At 35.4% G+C, this 24,025-nt stretch overlaps 1 protein-coding gene across 7 annotated transcripts; it reads right to left on the reverse strand.

The window, feature by feature from the left end:
- Positions 1-4,225: 4,225 nt before the first annotated feature.
- On the reverse strand, positions 4,226-18,396 carry LOC141554142 (uncharacterized). Of its 7 annotated transcripts, none has more exons than XM_074285722.1 (6): positions 18,046-18,396; positions 17,283-17,497; positions 16,225-16,294; positions 10,961-11,087; positions 10,373-10,471; positions 4,227-8,661 (listed from the first exon to the last, which is right to left on the reverse strand). In XM_074285722.1, the coding sequence occupies exons 3-6, from the start codon at positions 16,255-16,257 to the stop codon at positions 6,695-6,697; spliced, it is 2,226 nt and encodes a 741-aa protein (XP_074141823.1). In that variant the 5' UTR covers positions 16,258-16,294; positions 17,283-17,497; positions 18,046-18,396; the 3' UTR covers positions 4,227-6,694. The 7 variants fall into 7 exon arrangements, with proteins under 7 accessions (XP_074141827.1, XP_074141823.1, XP_074141821.1 ...); XM_074285720.1 differs by having other exon boundaries at positions 17,082-17,497; XM_074285721.1 differs by lacking the exon at positions 17,283-17,497.
- Between the last annotated feature and the right edge of the window lie 5,629 nt (positions 18,397-24,025).

The raw sequence follows: 24,025 nt of genomic DNA on the forward strand, positions 1-24,025 counted from the left end.
TAATGTTGCCAAGTCAAAAGGCTAACAAAAGTTAGTGACATTTTGGGCATATTCCAAAATATTTTCGAGAATGACTAAGCCAGTTCATGACTCAAACAACAATGTGTACTTATTTTCCCAAAGTTTCTTGACCAATTTTCATTTTGATTTTTTTATCAACTTTGCCAATCTGACGGTTGTGAGATAGAACTTCCATACTGTTTCAAAGAATGATTTGGAACATTTCTTGATAGGGATTTTGTAGCTTGGATTTCTTTTTCTAAAAATTGTCTTCATATTTTTTGACCATCTATCTATTAGGCTTCTGTTTTTCACACACACATGAATCAATCCTTTATATATCTTGAGTGATGGGACTTATCAGAAAAAAAATTTTTTCAGAGATTTTTTTTCTTTCTCCCATTATCTTCAACACAATTTTAATATATTGATTTTGTTTATGCAAATTTTTTTTAATTCCATGCAATCAAAATTGTGCATTTTGATTTCTGTGATCTCTGTCATTTAGTCACTAAATCTTTCTTTGATGTGACCTTTTATATCTAAGCCATATCCAATTGGAGGTTAGTTTTTTTGGGTTTCTTTGGGTTTTTTCGAGGTGAGGTAATTGGGATTAAGTGACTTGCCCAGGGTCACACAGTTAGAAAATATAAAGTGTCTAAAGCCAGTTTTGAAGTCAGGTCCTCTTGATTTCAGGAATGACACTTTATCCTAGCTGCCCCAGGAGCTTTGTTTTTAATACGGTGTGAGATATTTTTCTGTACCTAACTTCTCCAAGCTTGCTTTCTAGTTGCTGTCAAATAATGAATTTTCTCCAGAGATTTTGCATATTTTGTATCAAACACTATGCTACTATGTTCATTTGCTTTGTACATAATGTTTAATCTGTTCCATTGACTGACCTCTATTGTGTAACTTTTTATCAAATTATTTTAACAATTACTTCTTTGGAGTATAGTTTTGAGATAGTATACTACTTCTTCCTGGGTAAAATTCTTGACTTACCATATGATAAAATTTATATTTAATAAATTGACTGAAGAATGGATTAAAATCAATTAAAGACTAAATAATTTAATTCCAAAGAATTGATGAGTCAAAGAACTGGAAATGGAAATTTTTGGAAATTTGACTGGAAAAATTTGACTAATAACTTGACAATTAGACAACATGCTAAAAACTTTGTAGATGTAGCTAAATTGATCCTTATAGGAAAATCCACATCCCTAAATACATTCATCAACAAAAGAAAGAAAGAACATATTAGGAAACTGGGTATGCAACTAAAAAAAAAGCAAAGAGAAAAGCAATAATTTAAATATCAACTAAACAACAAAATAGAAATCTCAAATTTCAAAGAATAAATAAAGCACTTTTGCGGGGAGGGGTCTTTGTGCATGCCTTCCACCTATGGGCTTACTTAAATTTATGGTTTCCTTGGTATTCTGGCAGTCTTTTTTGTGTGGTCCCAGACTAGGTGGAAGAGATTATAGCTACTTCTGTTCATTTTTTAGGTTGAATCATTTCAGTAACATCTGACTCTTCATGATCACATTTGGGATTTTCTTGGCAAAGGTAATAGAGTGGTTTGCCATTTCCTTCTGCAGCTTATTTTACAGCTTACTCAGTATCACATAACCTTTAAGTATCCTGAGTGGCATTTAAGCCAATAAGGAAGAGTATCCTGTTTTCAAGTCTAGTACTCTATCCACTATACTACCAATTGCCCTGAATTTAAAAAAAAAAATCTAATATAATTAATTTACTCAACTGTTTGTCAGAAAAGTTAGGTTCTCTTACATTCCAACATTCCCTATAGGGGCAACTAGGTGATGCAGTGGATAGAGTACCAGCCCTAAAGTCAGGAAGACCTGAGTTCAAATTTGGCCTCAGTCATTTAACACTTCCTAGCTGTGTGATGCTGGGCAAGTCACTTAACCCCAATTGCCTCAGCAAAAACAAAACAATTCCCTATAGCTGTCTTTTCCACAAAGGAGTGGGTTCTCAGTCCTTCTCTATGGAAGTGCAAGGGAGAGAAAGTACTGGAAACATCCCAAAGAGAAAGCAGATAGAGGCATTTCCATAATTTTATGACTTTTCTACATTCTTTCTCTTTGTGATGTAGCAGTGGAAGATGAAATGACTGAGAAAAAAAAAGTTTAACCTTCTGAGCATGTTGATTTATTAAGCATGGATAACAATTGTCCAAAAAACTAGGACAAGGTCTCTTCTTCAGCTTAGAACTGTACCCCAAATACAAGGGGAACAATTCAATAAAACCATAAATTAAATGAAACACTGAAGCATTAGATCAACTGATTTTTAATTGAAGGAAAGATTAGGAATTTGGGAAAGAGTGAACAGGTGCAATTCCCTGAAATCAGAAAAGGAGCTGATCCACTTCTCCCCCATCCCCAAATATCTCTAAACAATCAAAGGAACATGGAAACAATAACTGATTGATCAGTACAGGGCCATAGGGGTTGCTTGATTGTTTCTGGTCAGAGAATAACCTAGGACTTGGATTAAGGGTCTCTAAGCAGCAAGGAGAAGTAGTCCAGTTTTTCAATCTCAACAGTCTAGGTTTAAACAATGCAATAAGGTTTTCTCACAAATTAATAAAGTCCCCCCCCAGGACAGAATTTGAACTAATCCCATAATTGGATAGAGAGGGAACTGGGATAGCTCCAGAAATGAATCACAAGATGGAATCAGTGTGATTTACTCAATTCACACAATTAACCACCTGGTGTCCTAATTGCTTTAAGTCCCTCAGTAGACAATCACCTTTGACTCAAGTCCCCATTCAGGAGGGAGTAATACTAGGACCTCACAAAGAGCCAGAACATTTGTATAGCTCCATAAGGAGATAGATCCCAATAAGAGATTCTCATGGTTATCCATTAATTAACATTGCCAATCTTAACTTAAATTCATTGTTTCCACTGTTTATACATTTGGAGCTGTCTCTAGGTATATTTAATAGTTTGTTTTCTTATCTCTATTACTTCTGATACTTGAGCTGATTAAGTGGACCATAGCATTTCTTCTGTTTCTTTGATTTCTTTTCATTGCATTTGGGCTGGATTTCTTATTGGTTTCAACCATTTTCTTCTTTTTTTTTTCTAGTAGAATGTATAGGGAAATTTACCCTCTTTTGCTACATACCTACCTCATGGATCTCTGAGGAAGATAACAATAAGTAAGTATATTTGTATTTCAAAACTGGAGGCATCATGTTCACTATCTCCAGATTGTCTGCATTTCCAGTATAACATGTTACCATCAAAAGGAATGGATGTGGAGGGAAAGTGAAGGGAGCTTTTCCATAGCTGAAGCTGAGGCATCTCCTTACCCTCTTCTCCAAACAGTTCCTTTTCAAAGGGTCAAGCTAGAACTCCATTATCACTTTAATTTATCAAATTCATCCCTTCTCAAATCACTCAATTCCTGGCACTTTGGAAAATTTCCAAGCCGATCAAAACAAACAAGGAAAAATTTACCTTAACTATTAGAGGGGTACTGACTACTGAAGTAAGTTAAAATGAAGCAAGGTGCAAATTGTACAATTTCAATTTGATCATTGCTTTACTGAACTTTGAACCATATGGCTCAGTTTTCCTTTTTAGAACATACTGAGAAAATATGTACACATATATCTTTTCCTTTCTCCTTCCTTCCCACATATACTATGTTGTTTACTACCATCTTCTTCTTTAGTAGTAACTGGATCATTTAAAACTAAATTTATGAGTTGCTAAGAACCACAGCACATTTTGGCCTTATTATTGTTCTCCAGTAGATATCATTTCTTCCCATAATGGGTATAGTAATACTGCATTGTGAGTGAAAAAAAACAGAATCAGGAAAATATCATACACAGCAACAGCAGAACTGTGTGATGATCAGCTATGACAGACTTGGTTCTTCTCAGTGCTTCAGTGATCCAAGGCAATCCCAATAAACTCTGTGGGTTGTTTTTTTTTGTGTGTGTGTGTGTGTGTGTGTGTGTGTGTTTCTGTTTTTGTTTTTTTTTTCTTGAGGCTGGGGTTAAGTGACTTGCCCAGGGTCACACAGCTAGGAAGTGTTATGTATCTGAGACCAGATTTGAACTCCTGTGCTCCTGAGTTCAAGGCTGGTGCTCTATCCACTGCACCACTAGCTGCACCCCCCCCCCCAATAAACTTTGGATAAAAAATGCCATCTGAATCCAGAGACACATGGAGTCTGAATGAAAATCAAGACATGCTATGTTCAATTTTTATTCCCTTCTTTTTTTTTTCTCATGGTTTTTCCCTTTTATTCTGATTTTTCTCTCCCAACATGATTCATAAGGAAACATGTAAATAAAGAATGTACATATGTAACTCCTTTTAAAATGTTGGTTTTTACCTGTAATTGTGGAAAATGAAAATAAAAATTAGGGGAAAAAAGAAATTGAAATGCCCAGGGGAAAAAAAGGCAGAGTAAAATAAGAACCAAGAGTACTAAAAGTACTTTTTTTTTTTTTTTTTTTTTTTTTTTACCTCAGAGCTGAAGGCAACCCCTTTCCCAACAGCAGAGAAAAATATAATTGGTTAATATTTAACAAAATAAATATACAGCATAGCTGATGATAATCTCTTTTTCTAAGTCACTATGTCATCTCCATTTGATTTGGATACCATTGCCATATAGTGACCATTCTGAATGACTCTTCTGGTACCTACTACAAGGGTTGCTATTTCTATTTTCTTTTTAATAGTATTTTTCCAAATACAGACAAAGATAATTTTCAACATTCACTTTTGCAAAACTTTGTGATACAACTTTTTCTCTTCTTCCACCCCTATCCTGTTCCCAAGATAGGAAACAATCTAATATAGTATCTTTTTTTTTTTTTTTTTTTTTTTTGCTAAGGCAATTGGGGTCAAGTAACTTGTCCAGGGTCACAGAGATGGGAAGTGTTAAGTATCGGAGGTCACATTTAAACTCAAGTAGGTCCTCCTTATTTTAGGTCTAATACTCTATCCACTGAACCACCTAGCTGCCTCTATTTCTATTTTCAAAGGTTGACTTATAAAAGGTTAGCAACAGGAATGCTGGATATGCCCAAATAACTGTCTGGTATATCTAATTTTTTTTTCAGAGATCTTTTTTTTTCAGCTTGGGCTTTTGTATGAAATTTTATTGTTATGAGAAAAGTTATTACCTTATCCAGGTATTGGTATTAAATCAACAACTAATCAATGAGCAAAACAAAGTCAGTAGCAACTTTGTTTTCTTTTGTTCTTTACAAGTATTATCCCATTTAATCCAAGTTACATGTATTTTAAAATTTAAGAGTCTCATTAGATATAAATTAAGAACGGCCTAGAGATTATCTGTTCCAACTCATTCTTGAATAGGAATATTCTCTGTAACATCTGACAAATAATTATCCAACAACTACTTAAAACTATCAGTTTTAAGGAATCCACTTAGCTCCTGGAGCAATCTATTCCACTTCTAAACAATTCTATTGTCAAGATTTTCTCTAATATTTCCCTTACTTTTTCTAATAAGGGCCCAAAAAACCTTTTTCCTAGGTTTGAGGGACCCTGTAGATCAATATTCACTATGAAGACACATTTTTTAAAAGATATTTAATCAAATAGTATAATAAATGATGTAATAAGATACTCCCATGCACCCATGAGGTTTTCCCACAGGTTACCACAGTTGCAATTGGGAAGTACAGTAGAGAACATATAACAGCAATAATAAATAAATAAATAAATAAATAACATTTATATAGTATATATTATGTGCCAGGCACTGTGTTAAACACTTTACAATTATTATCTCTTTTGATCCTTATAGCAACCCTGGGAGGTAGCTACAACTATTATCCACATTTTACAAATGAGAAGACTGAGGCAGTCAGAGAATAAACAATTCCCAGGATAAGACCATTGGTATGTGTCTGAGGCTGGATTTGAACTCAGGTTTTTCTGAGCATAGACTCACCATTTTGCCAGACATACGACCAAGAAACACATAAACGACACATGTAGTAAATATTTGTCTAGGGAATACATTAAAGGAATACATGAAATACTGGTATGAACATGGCATAAATAAGGCTGGAGCAACTCACATCTCTAATATTATAGAATGGCTGATGCCCTCTGATAATTTAAACCAAACTGTTCTGTGTTGGCTGAACTCTGCCCTCCACCATCCACTTCTACCGATTATCATTTCAAACCTAAACTGTATTGTCTCTGACACTTTATTGTTACTGAGGTACACTCTGAACTTAACCCCTAATCACTACTTAATGTTCTGTTCTCATCTCCTAGAGTGCAGATATCAGAAGCCTTTCCCTGGCAAGGTCAGGTTGATGCTCTTGTAGTGAATGCACAGCTTGGGATTAACACACCACAACCATCTAAGGAACTAATAAAAGCCACTTGAATTCACATAGACTTAAATGTTTTCTTTTAAATCCTGCATTCTAATGATGATTTTAAGTCCATGGTGGTAGTTAACTACATGACTTAGGGTTAAAAAAAAAAAAAAAAAACAACTCCTTACCACTCCCATCATACCCTTAATCATTGCCCTGTCCCTATATAATCATTTCTTACATAATGGCCCCCAAGTTCCAATTGGAGTTATATGACAGAATGAGATTTTAAGGCTCATCTTCCTCCCAAGATCCATTAAGCTATTAATTATGTTCAGAATGTTTCTCTATAGTTATTTCATGTGTCTTAGGGTTTCCCTTTTGGTTAAATATTCTTTCACATTTATAACAGATATTGAGTTTTGTTTCTGTATCTGTAATTGCATCTTTATTAAGTTTTCCTTTCCGGATGAAGGCTTTCCCACATTTACTACACTGAAAGGGTCTCTCCCGATTATGATGGTAAGTTAGGCTTTCTTGATTGGTGAAGGCTTTCCCACAATCATTACATTTATAAGGTTTCTCTCCAGTATGAATTCTTTTATGTCTCTTAAGGCTTCCCTTCTGGCGGAAGGCTTTTCCACATTCATTACATTCAAAAGGTTTCTCCCCAGTGTGAGTTATTTTATGCAAAGTTAGGGATCTCTTCACACTGAATGACTTCTCACATTCATTACATACATAAGGTTTCTCTCCAGTATGAACTCTCTTGTGTATAATAAGGTTTGCTCTTGTCGTAAAGGCTTTGTCACATTCATTGCACTGAAATGTTTTTTTTCCAGTATGAAATACCTGATGATTATTTAGGCTTTGATGACTGGTGAAAGCTTTCCCACATTCGCTACATTTATAGGGTTTCTCTCCAGTATGAATTCTCATATGTCTTTTAAGATTTTCCATTGCAATAAAAGCTTTCCCACATTGATTGCATAAGTAGGGTTTTTCTCCAGAATGAGATCTCTTATGTCGTTTAAGATTTGCTTTGTGGGTAAAGACCTTCCCACATTCATCACATTGAAAAGTTTTATCTCCAGCATGAAATAGTTGGTGACGAATTAAGCTTTGATGATCAGTGTACGCTTTCCCACATTCATCACATTTATAGGGTTTCTCTCCAGTATGAGTCCTTTTATGTGTCTTAAGATTTGTACACCACCTGAAGGCTTTCCCACATTCATTACATATATAGGGTTTCTCTGCACTATGAACTCTCTTATGTCTATTGAGAGCTCTCCTCAGGATAAATGCCCTTCCACATTCATTGCATTCAAAAGACATCTCACCTGTATGGATTCTCTCATGACTTTTAAGATTTCCCTTGAGGCTAAAGGCTTTTCCACATTCACTACAAATGTAAGGTTTTTCTCCACTATGTAGTTTCTTGTGTACCCTCAGAGATGCACGGTATCTGAAACCTTTCCCACACAGATTACATTCCAAATGGTTTTCTCTAGTATGACTTATTTGATGTGTCTTAAGAATTCCCCTCTGCCTAAAGCATTTCCCACATTCATTACATTTATAGGGTTTCTCATTGGCATGCATTCTCTGATGTCGCATAAGACATGAGTAGTATCTGAAAGTTCTCCCACATGTATTGCATTTCAATTGTCTGTCTTTAGTATGAATTATTTTATGTTTATTAAGGATCCCTTTCTTACTGAAGGCTTTCCCACAATCATCACATCTATAGGGTTTCACCCCACTGTGATTTTTTTGATGAACAGTAATGCTGTTGAAGTTTATGTTATATTCATTGCACTTATGGAGTTTCCCTTGAACATGTTTTCTGTGGTAATGAATAATATTTGTCTGGCAACTGAAGGGCTTTTTGCATTTACTATCCTTACAAAGTTTCTTCCCAATGGAAATTCTCTTATGTTTAAATGGATCTAAAACCTGTTTTAAGTTCTTTCCAAGTGTATCACATTTATAGATACTTCCTCCTATAGAAATTTTCTGTTGAGGAATGACAACTGATCCCAGGATGAGGTTTTTCCCAAATATATTACATTCAGTAGAAGATTCATTAGTGATTTTTTCTTCCATAGACTGTTTCTCTTGCTTTTCCTTATGCCTATTTAACTCAACATCAGGAGTGCAAGTTTCTTCCAAAGTAGATCGCCAGGGGCCATACTTTGTAAGTATTCCTTGGAATGGTTCTCTCACAAAAATATCTTGCTTTAAAGTTGGCTCCTTGATTTCACATCTTGTCTTCTGATTAAGAGAATCTGAAAGCAACATAAATGTGTAAATAGCCTTTATTCTCTATGGTGGAAGGAAACAAAGGGATTTATACTAAGTCTACATTATCTTTTCCTTTAAAGACAATCATGATTAACCTGGAAAAATTTACACAGTCATTGTTATTGGGAAATTAAAGCCCAACATAATTAAGGAAATATTGTATCAGAGTAACTAGCTGCACAGATTTAATAAATTATATTCCACAGTACTGAAAGCATTTATAAATGTCATCAGAATATCCTTATTCATGAAATTTAGGAATAATATCTCCATCTTCAGAAAGAAGAAATAGATTAATTTTGTAAACTAAGGATTAACAAGCTTCACAATAATCTGCAGATAAATTCAGGGGAAAGCCTCTCAAACCAATAACCCCTTAGGAATAAAGTATCTGCCATGCAACAAACTACCAAAAGATTATTTTTAAGATATAGAAAAAATAATAATATATTTCATTTACAAGAACAAATGCTCAAAAATCTAAAGGGACATTTTTTTTTTAAATGGCAAGGAAGGAAGTCTATACTACAAAACAAAAATCATCAAAACTATTTGGTATTGGTTACAAGTTAATCAGTAAAACTAATGAGATATGAAACACAATGAAACAAATAAACCTAGTAAATCTAAACACCTCAATTACTAGAGTAAGAACTCACTATTTGGGGGGAAGCTGGAAAAACTAGAAAGCAGTCTGAGCAGAAACTAGGTTTAGAATATTCTGCACCCAGATAAGTTCCAAATGGATATAAAAATTCAATATAAAAGGTCATGTTTTAAAACAAATTTGAGAAGACAGGAATAAATTATTTTTCTTCTCTATGGATAGGGGAAAAGTCCATGATCATACAAGGAATTAAAGAGAGGATCATTGAAGATAAAATGTATAACTTTAATTAGGTAAATTTTGCATAAACAAAACCAATGCAAGTACAATTAGAAGGGAAACAGGTAATTAGCAAAAAAATTGCCACTTTTTTCTCTTCCAATCAAAACTTTACAATATGTTATCTAGCATCACATCTCAAAATATGTCTTTCTGAGAAGGTTCCAAGAGCCCTCACTCCTCCAAACATTAATTTCATCATACCACTTCCCTGCTTTAAAAAATAAAAACAAACAAAAAAAACCTGCTATATTACCCTAATGTACTTAAGCTAAAGGATAATTCAGTTCCTCAAGGAAGTTGCTCATGGATTCTACAAAACATCTTCTGCTCCAGTCAAATTCTTGCATAGCCTGCCTTTCACATGATAGTTCTCCAACAAAGAATGCCTTTTCCCTTCCCTCTCAATTTGTACAAATTCTAACTGCCTCTTCTGCACAGTTACCCAATTCTTAATAAAGTTTTACTAAATCACTCATTCTTAAATACTTGTTCTTTTGAACTCTCAAAGTACTCTTACTGCTAATACTATGTTGCATATACTCAGGCTACTTTTTGAGAAAACCTATTGCTTTTGAAAATCTATACTATCTTGTTCAAAAAAACTTTCACATGGCTGTCAACATTTCATTTCATCAGAAAACTGACTACTCTGGGAGGATCTCATGTCTTCCTTCTTCATTCTTCTCATACACTATGACATAATTCTTCTTAAAAGGCCTAAGGAAAGCTCCCTGACCAGAAGCTTTACTCACCAGCTAGGATAAAGTTTACTGTGTTTCCCATCTGTTTATTTTTTATTCACTTACCTAGGAAAGTGCTAATCAGGACTCCTCCCTCTGCCATCCATGGTGCTTCTATTCTTTCCATATGAGAAATCACATTTGGTATGGAAATGGGAATGCCTCCTTATTAGAAAATAAATGATAAAATGTTTAGATCAGAGAAAAAATTCAGAATCCTCTTGCTTATCAGAGAATTAGAAGCATGCTATCATGACTCAGATGGCTGCATATGTTCCCACAAAACAAAGGGGATGGATCACTGGCTCGGAGGAAATTATATTATTCCAATCTTTTCTAGGAAGATACTATACTGAGCATTTGGGGGAGACTCTGACTTGAATGAACAGCCAAGTTGTGAAAGTTCAGCCTTAGGGGGAAGTCCAGTAAAAGTGCTGATTTCTCATCATACAACCCAAATTAACTTTCACTTAAGTACAGAGAAGATATACCAGCGACACTGGTTACCAAAAGCTGTGAAGTCACTCCCTACCCCAGTCAAGACAATATCCCTCCATGAGAAGAATAGCCCTTCAGGCATCGGTTAGCCAAGAGGAAATGAGAGAACAACATAAGGGAAATTAATAAGTCTGTCTGGGGGAGAGCTGACCTTACCAAGGGAGACAAAATTCTCATAGATCTCCAGCATCACATCCCAGTACATGTCCTTCTGAGAAGGTTCCAAAAGCCTCCATTCCTCCCAAGTGAAGTCCACAGCCACATCCTGGAATGTCAATGGGATCTGAAATAGCAAACAAGAACCTGCTCACTTGGGGATCAAACTCATGGAGAATAAGAGGAAGATGTGAAGTTGACAAAAAGTAAAGTTAGCACTGATTCTCAAAGCATTAAGGGTTTTAAATATTCTATTTTTGCTATTTTTGAAGAGCTCACTTATTTGTTACTTCAGTTTATACAAACTCAATATTATAAAAAAAGGTTTACCACTCAAAGACAGCCTTACAAAATGAGCTTTTATACTGAACCCAAAGTGAATCATCCATTTTACTTGAAAACTCCCAAATTGCACAACTGATGAAATCAAAATGAGAACAATCATATCACTGGGTTCCTTCAAGATTTGAAATATTACAAGTATAATAAAGTCTGTGCTGAACACACACTAGTTAGTTAAGCATCAGTCAGCTATTTGATTCTAATTTATCATCTAACCATCCTGAGAATCACAATTTAGGGATCGATGCCAATATTTTCCTATTAATTAATAGGAATAAAAATAATAAAAATCTGCAACTTCTACCTTATTCTCACTTGTAAAATAAGCATAAAAATAACACCTGCTTTATAATCTTGTGAGAATCAACAGCAAGGGATGGTACTGGCCTGTTATTTTGCTCCTATGAGGAGCTCCCTTGCAGGAAAATTCCCTGTATCAATGTAAATCAATACTTTTCTTGTAGCTAAAATTGCCTTAGAGAAAGATCCCCCAGAGTACGGAGTGGTTAAGCAAGTTATCCAGTTGCTTTGAGCATAACCTCTCATGGTCTAGTCAGAAGCATCAGGCCTTTCCCAGAAGTCCACCATGTTTCTTGCCATATAGTTCTTCTAATAATATGCACTATGTATTCTGTTCTCCTGGTTCTGCCTTCTGTGAATCCAAATCATCTGAGATGAAAAACCTGCCTGAGTGCTAAGAAGGCCAACAAGTGTGATTGCTGAGTCATATTCAAAGATATCTGGAAGTTTATGAAAAATGGGAGAGGAACACATTGAGATAATAACAAATATTGTCCTGATTCACACAAAATAGGAAAAGAACAGAATCTGCAAAGTAAAGGACACATTGTAAATATGTAATAAAGACTTGTGCTATAAGTTGGTTAATTTTACTAAACTTTCCCCCCCTTTTTTATTTGTTATTATACGGGATAGCTCTACGGGGAGGGCTGACTGAGATACAAGGGGAGATATAAGCAATACAGGAAAAAAGGTGCCAATAAAAATTCAATTTAAAAAAATCAGAGAAAATGAGAGAAGAACCACAAAAATTACAGAAAGGCAAATATTATCCTGATTTACAAGGGTATACACATAAAAGCGAAAGCTATTCCCCAATACAAGAAGCCAAAGGATATAAATAGTTCTCAAAAAAAACATTAGAAACTTAACAACTATATGAAAGATTTTTCAAATCACAAATAATAATCGAAATTCAAATTAAAACAATCCCAAGATTTTACCTTCCATTCTGCAAACTGACAAAGACAGCAAAAGCTGGGAATAGTTTAAAAAAAAATGGGGGGAAGATAGGCACGCTGGTTCATTGCTAGTGAAACTGTGAATCAGTACAACTATTTTGAAAAATAATTTGAACTAAAATATTCATAACTGTTGAGCCAGAGATTCCATTACTAGGCTTATCCAAAGGAAGTCATTAATTAGAAGTCCCCATCTACACCACAATTTTTTAAATAGAATGTTTTTGATAGCAAAAATCTGGAAACAAAATAGATGCCCATAGATTGGAGAATGGTTAAACAAATTATGGAATATGAATATAATGGAATATAACTTCTCTAAGAAATAAAAAATGTAATGAATAGAGAGAAGTGTGGAAAGATCTACACAAATTGATGCAATGAAATGGAGCCAAGAAAACAATACACATGATATACACTCCAATATTATGTCCAATAAACAACATAATATAAATTGATATAAGCATAAAAAAGGATGTTATACTATTAAGCAGAAAATTTTTCTATAGCTACAAAGAAGAGCTTTGAGAACACAATCCTACCCCTTTTACAGAGATAGAGAAATACTGGACATTGCCCATACTTATGGACTTTTTTGATGTATTAGTTATGCTGATTTTTTTTCAGACTTCTCTTCTTTATATTTCAAAAAAATAATATTTGCTATAAGGGATGGCACTTTGGGAGGGAAATGGATACAGGATTATAGTTATGTAAAAAAAAACAATGCTATCAATCTAAATTTACTTGTTCAAAAAAGTTTTGCTGAAATCCAGATAACCTCTATCTAGGCATTACCTTCATTCATCTATTAGATTAGTATCAATACTCCTCTCTATTCACAAGATTATCAACTTAGTTCAGGTCCCTATTATTTCTTGCCTATGTTACTGCCAATGGCCTCCTCATTAAGTATCTTCTCACTCCAGGCTATCCTACATATTGAGGACATCAGAATGGTCATTTCCTATACCTGGAAATTATACTTCTTACAAGCCAGGTGAAGATCCCATTATCTTTTTTTTTTTAATTAAAGCTTTTTAATTTTCAAAAGATATGCATGAATAATTTTTTAACATTAACGCTTGCTTGCAAAATCTTGTGTTCCAATTTTTTTCCCCTTCTCCCCACCTTTTCCCCTAGACAGCAAGTAATCTAATATATGTTAAACATGGTAAAAAAAATATGTTAAATCCAACATATGCATACATATTTATACAATTATTTTGCTGCACAAGAAAAATCAAATCAAAAAGGGAAAAAATGAGAAAGAAAATGAAATGCAAGTTAAACAACAACAAAATGAGAGAGTGCTATATTGTGATCCACATTTAGATCCCACAGTCCTCTCTCTGGGTGTAGATGGCTCTTTTCATCACAAGATCATTGGAACTGTTTTGAATCATCTCATTGTTGAGAAGAGCCACCTCTACCAAAATTGATCATCATATAGTCTTGTTGTTATCATGTATAATGATCTCCTGGTTCTGCTTATTTCACTCAACATCAGTTTATGTAAGTTTCTCCAGGCTTCTCTGAAATATCCTGCTGATCATTTCTTATGGAACAATAATATTCCATAACATTCATATACTATACCTTATTCAGCCATTCCCCAACTGATGGGCATCCATTCAATTTCCAGTTTCTAGCTACTACAAAAAAGGCTGCTACAAACATTTTTGCACATGTGGGTCCCTTTCCCTCCTTTAAGATCTTTTTGGGATATAAGCCCAGTAGAAACACTGCTGGGTCAAAGGGTATACAGTTTGATAAGCCTTTGGGCATAGTTCCAAATTGCTCTGCAGAATGACTTGCATCAATTCATAAAAGTCTTCCAATGTTTCTCCAAAATCTTCATACTTATCATGGCTTATGGAACAATATACTTTTATACACCACAGTTTATTCAGTTATTTCCCACTAATGAGAATCTACCTAGTTTCCAGCCTTTCATTATCACAGAGAGAGAAGAGATAATATGAATATGTAAGCAGATGGGGACCGGCTTTCTCTGTTTAAATGCTCAAGGATGCATGAATAAAAACAGGCACACTTGGTCAAAGAATTAGTAATGAGTTTGTAAGCAGATACAATGGAGACAATGTCACATAAGGCAAAATAGATTACTTGAATTCAACAAGAATAAAATACTTTTGTTCAAAAAAAAATACATATGTGTATACTAAGAGGCACAGTGGTATGAGGGAAAGAGTATTGGCTCTGGAATCAAAAGACAAGGGGTTCAAATGCCAACTATAAGATTTATAATGCCTGCCAGATCTTATTCTCTCTGAGCTTCAGTTTCCTCAACTGTAAATTGAGAGGCTTGGGACAACATGACTTCTGAGGTTTGTTTGTTTGTTTTTTTAATAGCTCAAGATCTCTAATTCTAAGTAAAGATACAGATAAGGAAATCTCTGCAGAAAAGATGATAAAATTTTGATATATAACTCTACAAATTTATCCAAATACCGAGTTCCTAATAGAAAAGAAGGAAAGAAATTCTGAAATTCCCAAAAGATTTAACACAGACATTCAAGAATCAATCACCCAAAAGTACCCGTTCATTAGGGCTGATAATCAGACAAATGAAAACTCTGCACTTTCTATTCATACCCTCCAAACTGCCAAAGATGGAATAATTCCATGTTTGTTGGGATATAAAAACATCCTGTAGCTGCTAGCTGGTCCAACCATTTTAGAAAACACTTTAGAATTCCACAAAAAAAGTTACAAAGCTCTTCACACTCTCTGACCCAGCTGGCTGATCTCACAATTAATTAGTTTTCTTGTTTGTTTTTTACTCTCAAAAAGTTTACTGACAAAATGAAAAAAACCTATATATAAGAAAATCTCTAACAGTGATATTTGCAACAGAAAAAAGGCAACAGTATTTCCAAAGAGTAGACTGGTTACTATGATCTAAGGAGTGATAAATATGAAGATTTCAAAGAAATAGAGGAAGATGTATAAGTAGTATAGTACAGAGAGGAATCATAAGAGTAATATTCACCACTACTACAGAAACATTAATAAAAACGATTTTGAATGGGACTATAAATCATGGCTAGTAGTTCTGGATTTGGGACCAGGAGAATTGAGTTCAAATTCTGCCTCACCAATTATTGGGTGATCTGGCAAATCATCTATTACATTACATTTATTGTTGGATTAAATAGGGGTCCCTTCCAACTCTCAAATACTGTTATTTTTTGACCTGTATCAATTCATACAAGTCTTTCTTTGTTTCTCCAAAATCTTTGTACTTATCATAGCTTGAAGGACAATATATCTTTATACACCACAGTTTATTCAGTTATTTCCCACTAATAAGAACCCACCTGATTTCCTTCTAGCTCTAAGTCAATTGATGCATACTGGACAATATCACTACTAACTTACAAAATAAATCCACTCCTCCTTAGCAGAAAATGCTAAAGGATAAAGTTTCATGAATTATGAAATTAAGAGAGTTGGATTACATTCCTCTTAGCTCAAAAAGAATCTATGAATTCTAAAGTATTTGTCAAAAATTGCCAGTCGGTACAAAATGAGTTCAGGCCCCTGCAATCATAAAACAGAGAACAAGGGAAAGAGAAGTGTCCAAACTTTGAGAACAGAGATGGCATTTCAGGAAAGAGAAAGTCTTTAACTCACCTGCGGCCCAGCTGTGAGAAGCACAGAAGCCATTTCCTTCTAGTTTCACCTTTCTTGGAGAAGAACAGTACTGAAAAAAAAAAAAAAAAAAAAAACAGATGTGAAGAGAAAGAAAGAAATCAGAAAAGAGACCTTCCTACCTAGTTGTTTCCAAATAGTACGAACACACACACACAAACACACACACAATCATCCTTACAGGAAGAGGATCTACAATTACATCAACTGTTTACAGACCAAATTGTTAAGAATCCGACACAAAGTAACTTTTGTGAACAAACTAACTTCTCTGAGTTTTTTTGTATCAGTTCATAACAAGTTGGTCCCAATGAGAATAGGTCCAAAGTGAGCCACAGCATCAGATACTTTCCCCTTTTCCTTTTTTCTCTTTTGTCCCATCAACCAGTTACAATGATAAACTCTTAAAGAATAAATCTGTAAGTAGAGGTAACAGATAACACCTGGCTTTCCTACCAATAATTACTCCAAAGCCCCTGAAAAGTGAAAAAGCTAAAGACAAAACTTTTCCTGTGCAAAAAGAAAGTTGGGAGGGATCTCTGGAAGTATCTTATCACTACTTTAATCTGGATAAAAAAATTATGACAACCAAATTTCAGAATTCTTAGGCTAAGGAAAAATATTACAAATAGTAATATTTATACTACTATAATATAGTACAAATTATATGTGTACAAAGAGACAAATGTTAGGGAGTCACAATCAGGATACACAGGACTTAGCAGCTACAACATTAAAGGATCAGAAGGCATGGAACATGTGTCCATGAAAATAGAGTTCTTACATCGAGAAGAAACTGATCAGTTGTTTTTTTAAATTTCTGGAACTTTATCTCTCACCCAGACTAAACCATCTCATCAAATAGCAGGCGCCCCCGTTTCACCCACGAGTGGAAGTTCTGAAGTCCTTGCCGAGGTATTATCAAAATAAGAGGGAGGCATGGGAGAGGTGCCAGGAAACTGGGCACGGGAAATGTCGTCCCAAGTTTCAGAAAAGTTTAGCAGAAGTGAATCTACAAACTCCAGATCCCCAAGCTTGACCTTGATTCCTTGCAAAATTCTGGAAGGCTGTGGTCAGGGAATAGTTGGAGGCAGAAAAGCTGAAGAATCAGCGCGGTTTCATCAAGAAAAGGTTGCCCTAGACTCGCTTCATTTCTTTTGATGTTTCCTAGAAGTGTGGGTGATGTCAGAGTTCGCTGTCCTGGATGGATCCCCTTCTCTCTCTGTCTTGGCTCTTGGGGAATCAAATCAACCAACTGGGGATACAAAAAGGATAAACTCATCACCCCCTCAAGCTCCCAAGGACCCTCAACTCCTCTCCCGGGCCAGCCTTTCACGTCATTTGGGGTGCCAAGTCTTGGGTTCAAATTTCCTGTCCCACACTTGTAGGCTTGATACCGACATTCCCTTTCCTGCTCTCTCATTCCTTCTCCCCCTCGCCGTCCCAGAGGGAGGCTCCCTGCACTCCCCAACACCACGAACACACCACCCACGCATGACGCACATCTACACACACACACATATACACCTGCACACCTGCACAGATGCACACGCACCTGGATACATGCACGGATACACTTCTGCACACGTACGTCACCGCGCACACACATATACATACACACCCCTCCATACGTGCATGGACACACCTCTGCACACGTACACCCCTGCACGCCCACATGCAGAGCCCCGGATACATGCACGCGCACATCCCTGCCCAGGACACTTGCACACAAGCACAGCCCAGCCCGCACAAACAGGAACTTACAACACACGCATGCACACACCTATGCATTCCCTGACTCACCCACTGGCACAAAGGCCCGTCCAGAATTAAAAGCTGGAAAAACCAAACCCTTCCTCTGCTTCATTTCAAGAACTGCGAATGCGCAGATCGCCTTGAACTACATTTCCCATAATTCACCAGGATCCATCCAATCAGGACTAGTAAACGCTAAATCCGCGTAGAACTTTTATCTTGGGAAGCGAGGCTGCAAAATGGCCGTCAGTGGGCGTTCCTTGTTCAGAAAGTCTTCCCTGGGAATTGACTACACGTCTCCGCGAAAGTTGGAAGCTTTATAAACATAAATTAAGGGAAGGTTAGGTTTTTAGTGCGGTTGTTTTTTTTTTTAATTTTGGGGTGGGTCATGTGATACTGAGTTAACATTTTTAAAATGAAGAAAAACCTACACGTCAAAAGTAAATTAAAAGACAGTTTCGGCTGCGCAGCCAATAAAAGGAAGCCTTGCCAAATGTCTGCGCGTGCGTCACTTTTGTCCCCCCCCCCCCTCCCCTCCCACTCCCCCAGGGGCCAGTGGCCCCTGCTTAGGTGACACCTCCCTAGGTTTTCTGGGCATGCGTCAAATTCTGCTTTCCATCTGAGTGGGCTTTGTGGTTCTCTGGGACGTGACATTTTAAATTAGGAAAATATTTAGATTTTTTTAAAGGGAGAGGGGGGAGGTTTTTTTGTTTTGTTTTGTTTTGTTTTTTATTGGAAACAAAACAAAAACCTACAGAAAATTAAAACATGTAGCAGAAGCAAAATGTACTGGTGAACTAGCTCAGATGCAGCTTCTCTTTCAGTGACTATCCTGTCTGACAGAAACTAGCCCTGCCCTTGAATGTCACAGAAACTCCAGATTTCTGAGGTCACTAGGCCAGATGATCCTTGGCTATACTTGCTTTGGAAGAGAGAGCTTTTCATCCAGAATCTTCCTTTACCTGTGAAATCATGGGCCCCTCCTGACCCCTCTTCCTATGAGAAATTCTAAAACTGCAATCAGTTGGACAGGACCACAGAAAGTGGGCATTGTGAAAGCAACAACGCAGAAACTTTGTTGTTCAGTCACGTTTTACACCATGACCCTATTAGGATTTTCTTGGCAGAGAAACTGGAGCCATCTGCTACTTTCTTCTTCCGCCCATGTTACAGATGAGGAAACTGAGGCACATAGGGTGAAGTCCTGGGTCTCACACACAGCCAGTAAGAGTCTGAGGCCTTTGGGACTCCAAGCTTGGCCCTCTGCCCACGGAATCCCCTAGCTACTCAATTAAATAATACCAGTATTTGATACAGGTACCCAGTAGCACAAGGTCTAAGTGCTTATGTCAAGGGATATTTATTAAGCAATTATATGTGCTGAATTCAGTGATAAGTGTTTAATGGTGGTATTATGGGAAATTTTTATTTTTTATTTCCTTTAATTCTTTCATTCAGGGTTCAAGGCTATTCCTCCAGCCATTTTAGGCTAACCAGTAACCAAGCCTCTATTAATATGAACAATATCTGACTCAAAGCCACTGATGAAATGATACAAAAGGAGACTGATAGTTAAGTAATATCAAAACCAAGTGGCAGAGCGTCCTAGTTCTTTAAAAGGAAAAATTAAATGAGAGAAATCAGACAATAAAGCTATAATGGAGATATCTAAAATGAATAGAATAGGATAAAATTGAATGAAATGGAAAGGACATATATATCTTTATCTCAACTGTACATGTTACCTTCACAAAAATTGACTATGTATTAGTCCATAAAAACCAAATACAGAAAAACAAAAATATTAAATGTACTTTTTTCAGATTATAATGAAATAAAATTATATCAATAAAGTACCTTGAAAGCATAGATTAAAAACTAATTGGAAACTAAATAATCCTTAAAAAAAAAATGAGTGAGACAAAAAACAAATCATAGAAACAATAATTTCATTAAAAATAATGACAGTGAGCCAACATACCAAAATATGTGAGATTGCTTTAGGGGAAAATGTATATTTCTAACTCTTAAATTATTTTTTAAGAGAAAAAAAACAAGTCAATGAATTAGGAATTCAATTTTTTAAAAAAAGGAACAAACTTCTGTAAGAAATGACCAGCAGGAGGAATACAGAGAGGCTTGGAGAGACTTACATCAACTGTTGCTGAGTGAAATGAATAGAACCAGAAGATCTCTGTACACTTCAATGTTGTATGAAGATATATTCTGATGGAAGTGGATATCTTCAACATAAAGAAGATCCAACTCACTTCCAGCTGATCAATGATGGACAGAAATAACTACACCCAGAGATGGAACACAGGGAAGCGAATGTAAATTGTTAGCACTACTGTCTATCTACCCAGGTTACTTATACCTTTGGAATCTAATACTTAACGTGCAACAAGAAAATGGGATTTACACACATATATTGTATCTAGGTTTTATTGTAACATATGTAAAATGTATGGGATTGCCTGTCATGGGGGGAGGGAATGGAGGGAGGGGGGATAATTTGGAAAAATGAATACAAGGGATAATATTATTTTAAAAATTACTCATGCATATATACTGTGAAAAAAATTCTAAATAAAATATATAAAAAAAAGGAACAAACTAAAAATCCTAAAAAATCAAAGGAAAGATTAATAAAATTGAAAGTAAGAGAAAAATATTGAACTGATAGAATTTCATTTTATTTTTAAAAATTAATAAAGGAGATGAATTATTGTTTTTTTAAAAGAAAGAAAAAAACTAAATTGCCAGTACCAAAAATTAAAAGAGGAAATGCTACCACCAATAAAGATAAAATTAAAGCAATTTAAGAAGCTATTTTTGTAATGCCAGAGAAACTGAGGCAAGATAGAGAGTTTTTAATATTTTATTTGTATTTCTGAGAGGGAGAGATTTTCTGGGACCAAAGGATCCATTTTTGTCCCAGAGCTAATGTCTTAAAACATTCAGCCTCAGCCTCAGCCAGGAAAGTGAGATTCCAATGAATTATATGTTTCCAGAGATCAGGGTAGACAAAGGCAAGGGACAGAGTCAGAACACTTAGAGCGGGAATTTCCAAGAAGAGACCATCAATCCAGTTCTGACAGGGTTGGGGGTGAGGACCATAAATTCTTATAAATAGAGAGTGAAAGGAGTAGTCAATTAGAGATAGAAAGTCTGGAACTTAGAGATAGAGGATGCCAATTAGGTAACTGAGATAGGACATCTGGAATTTTATCTTTTGGAATGCCAGGGTGGCCAGATCTCTGCAGTCCTAATTATCTCAAGTCTAATGAGCAGGAAAGGGGGGGGTTGCATCCAAGGGGATTGAGGCAGAATAATTCAAGGAACTGAGGCAGAATAATTTAGAGAAATTGAGGCAGAACAAAGGGAATTGTGGCACAACATTTTGCCCAATTATATACCAATAAAACTGACCATCTAAGAAAAATGGGCGAATATTTACAAAAATATAAATTGTTCAGATTAAAACAAAGACATAGAATATTTAAATCTTAGAAAAATAGATTGAATATGATAAATGACTTTCTTAAGAAAAATCCCCAGAAACTGATAGATACAAATGATTTCTGTCAAACATATAATAATAAATTTCCATGCTATATGAACTATATGGAAAAAATACATAAAGGAATCCTGCTATATTCCTTTTAAATCACAAATATGGTTTTGATACCTAAGCCAAAGAGAGCAAAAACAGAGAAAGCAAATTGTAGACTACTATCCCTATTGAATATTGATGCAAAAAATATTAAATAACATACTAGCAAGGACATTACAACAATATACCACAAAGATCAAACATTATGACCATGTGAGTTTTTACCGAGGAAGACTGGTTCAATATTAGGAAAATTAACAGCATAATTGACTATATCAATAACAACCTCCCCCCAAAAAATATTTTTCCAGCATTACATAATGATCTCCTGATTCTGCTCATTTCACTTAGCACCAGTTCATAAGTCTCTCCAGGCCTTTGTATCTAGACAATAGAAATTACATCAATATTGACTAGAATGAAATAAAGGGCTTTGAATCCCAAAACCAGTTTTTGTTTTGTTTTGTTTTGTTTTTGCTTGATTTTGAAAAACCAAAACAGGTTATTTCCATTTCATGATGAGACTTCTGGAATAGGACTTGTGTCTGGATAACAAATATTACATCAATATTGATTAGAATATAATGAAAGGCTTTGAATGCCCAAATCAGCATTTTTTATTTGCTCCCAGTTGTGGATTGGTTGTTCCTCATTCTTGAAGAAGTGTTGGACTTTCACAGGTTGGGCACAAATAGTCCATGTGAACATTTACAGTACATTCTCTAAATTTATGCATCTCACATTTTTGAGTCACTTTAATTCTGGTTTGCTCATAGAGCACAGCACCTTCTTTGATGTGGGCAGACAATATTGATTGGTTCTTTACCAGCATCTTGCATGTATTGAAATCAATTCCAAAGTTGTTTAGGGAGACCTTGAGTGCCCTTGTATCACTTCTTCTTACCACCATGTGAACACGTGCCTTATGTGAGTCTTCTACAAAATAATCTTTTAGGCAAAAATACATTTAGCATTTGAACAATGTGGCCAGCATATCAGAATTGTGCTCTCTGCTGAAGAGTATGAAAGCTTGGCAGTTTCATTCAAGAAAGGACCTCAATATAAGGTACCTTACCTAACCAGGTAATCTTTAGAATCTTCCTAAGACATTTTAAAAAATATTTTTAATTAATTTTTATGATTATAACATTTTCTTTGACAGTACATATGCATAGGTAATTTTTTTTATATTATCCCTTGTACTCCCTTCTGTTCTGAATTTTCCCCCTCCTTCCCTCCACCCCCTCCCCTAGATGTCAGGCATTCCCATACATATTAAATATCTTATAGTATATCCTAGGTACAATATATTTGTGCAGAACTGAATTTTGTTGTTGTTGTTGTTGCAAAGGAAAGATTGTATTCAGAAGGTAAAAATAATCTGGGATGAGAAACAAAACAAAACAAACAAACTAACAAAAAAAAAGAAACACAATGCTCACAGTTTACACTCATTTCCCAGTGTTCCTTTTCTGGATGTAGCTGATTCTGTCCATCATTGATCAATTGGAATTGGATTAGCTCTTCTCTATGTTGAAGAAATCCACTTCCATCAGCATACATCTTCATATAGTATTGTTGTTGAAGTGTATAATGGTTTCCTAGTTCTGCTTGTTTCACTCAGCATCAGTTGATGTAAGTCTCTCCAAGCCTCTTTGTATTCCTCCTGTCGGTCATTTCTTACATAACAATAATATTCCATAACATTCATATGCCATAATTTAACCACCCATTCTCCAATTGTTAGGCATCCATTCATTTTCCAGTTTCTAGCCATTAAAAAAGGGGCTGCCACGAACATTTTGGCACATACAGGTCCCTTTCCCTTTTTTAGTATTTCATTGGGATATAAGCCCAGTAGTAGTACAGCTGGGTCAACGGGTATGCACATTTTGATAACTTTTTGGGCATAATTCCAGATTGCTCTCCAGATTGGTTGGATTCTTTCACAACTCCACCAACAATGCATCAGTGTCCCAGTTTTCCCACAGCCCCTCCAACATTCATCATTATTTCTTCCTGTCATCTTAGCCAATCTGACAAATGTGTAATGATATCTCAGAGTTGTCTTAATTTGCATTTTTCTGATCAATAGTGATTTGGAACACTCTTTCATATGAGTGGAAATAGTTTTAATTTCATCATCTGAAAATTGTTCATATCCTTTGACCATTTATCAATTGGAGAATGGATTGATTTCTTATAAATTAAAGTCAATTCTCTGTATATTTTGGAGATGAGGCCTTTATCAGAACTTTAACTGTAAAAATGTTTTCCCAATTTGTTACATCCCTTCGAATGTTGTTTGCATTAGTTTTGTTTGTGCAGAAACTTTTTAATTTGGTGTAATCAAAATGTTCTATTTTGTGATCAATAATGGTCTCTAGTTCTCCCTTGAACACAAACTCCTTC

The sequence above is a fragment of the Sminthopsis crassicaudata genome, chromosome 2, assembly GCF_048593235.1.
Source record: "Sminthopsis crassicaudata isolate SCR6 chromosome 2, ASM4859323v1, whole genome shotgun sequence".
Taxonomy (NCBI): domain Eukaryota; kingdom Metazoa; phylum Chordata; class Mammalia; order Dasyuromorphia; family Dasyuridae; genus Sminthopsis; species Sminthopsis crassicaudata.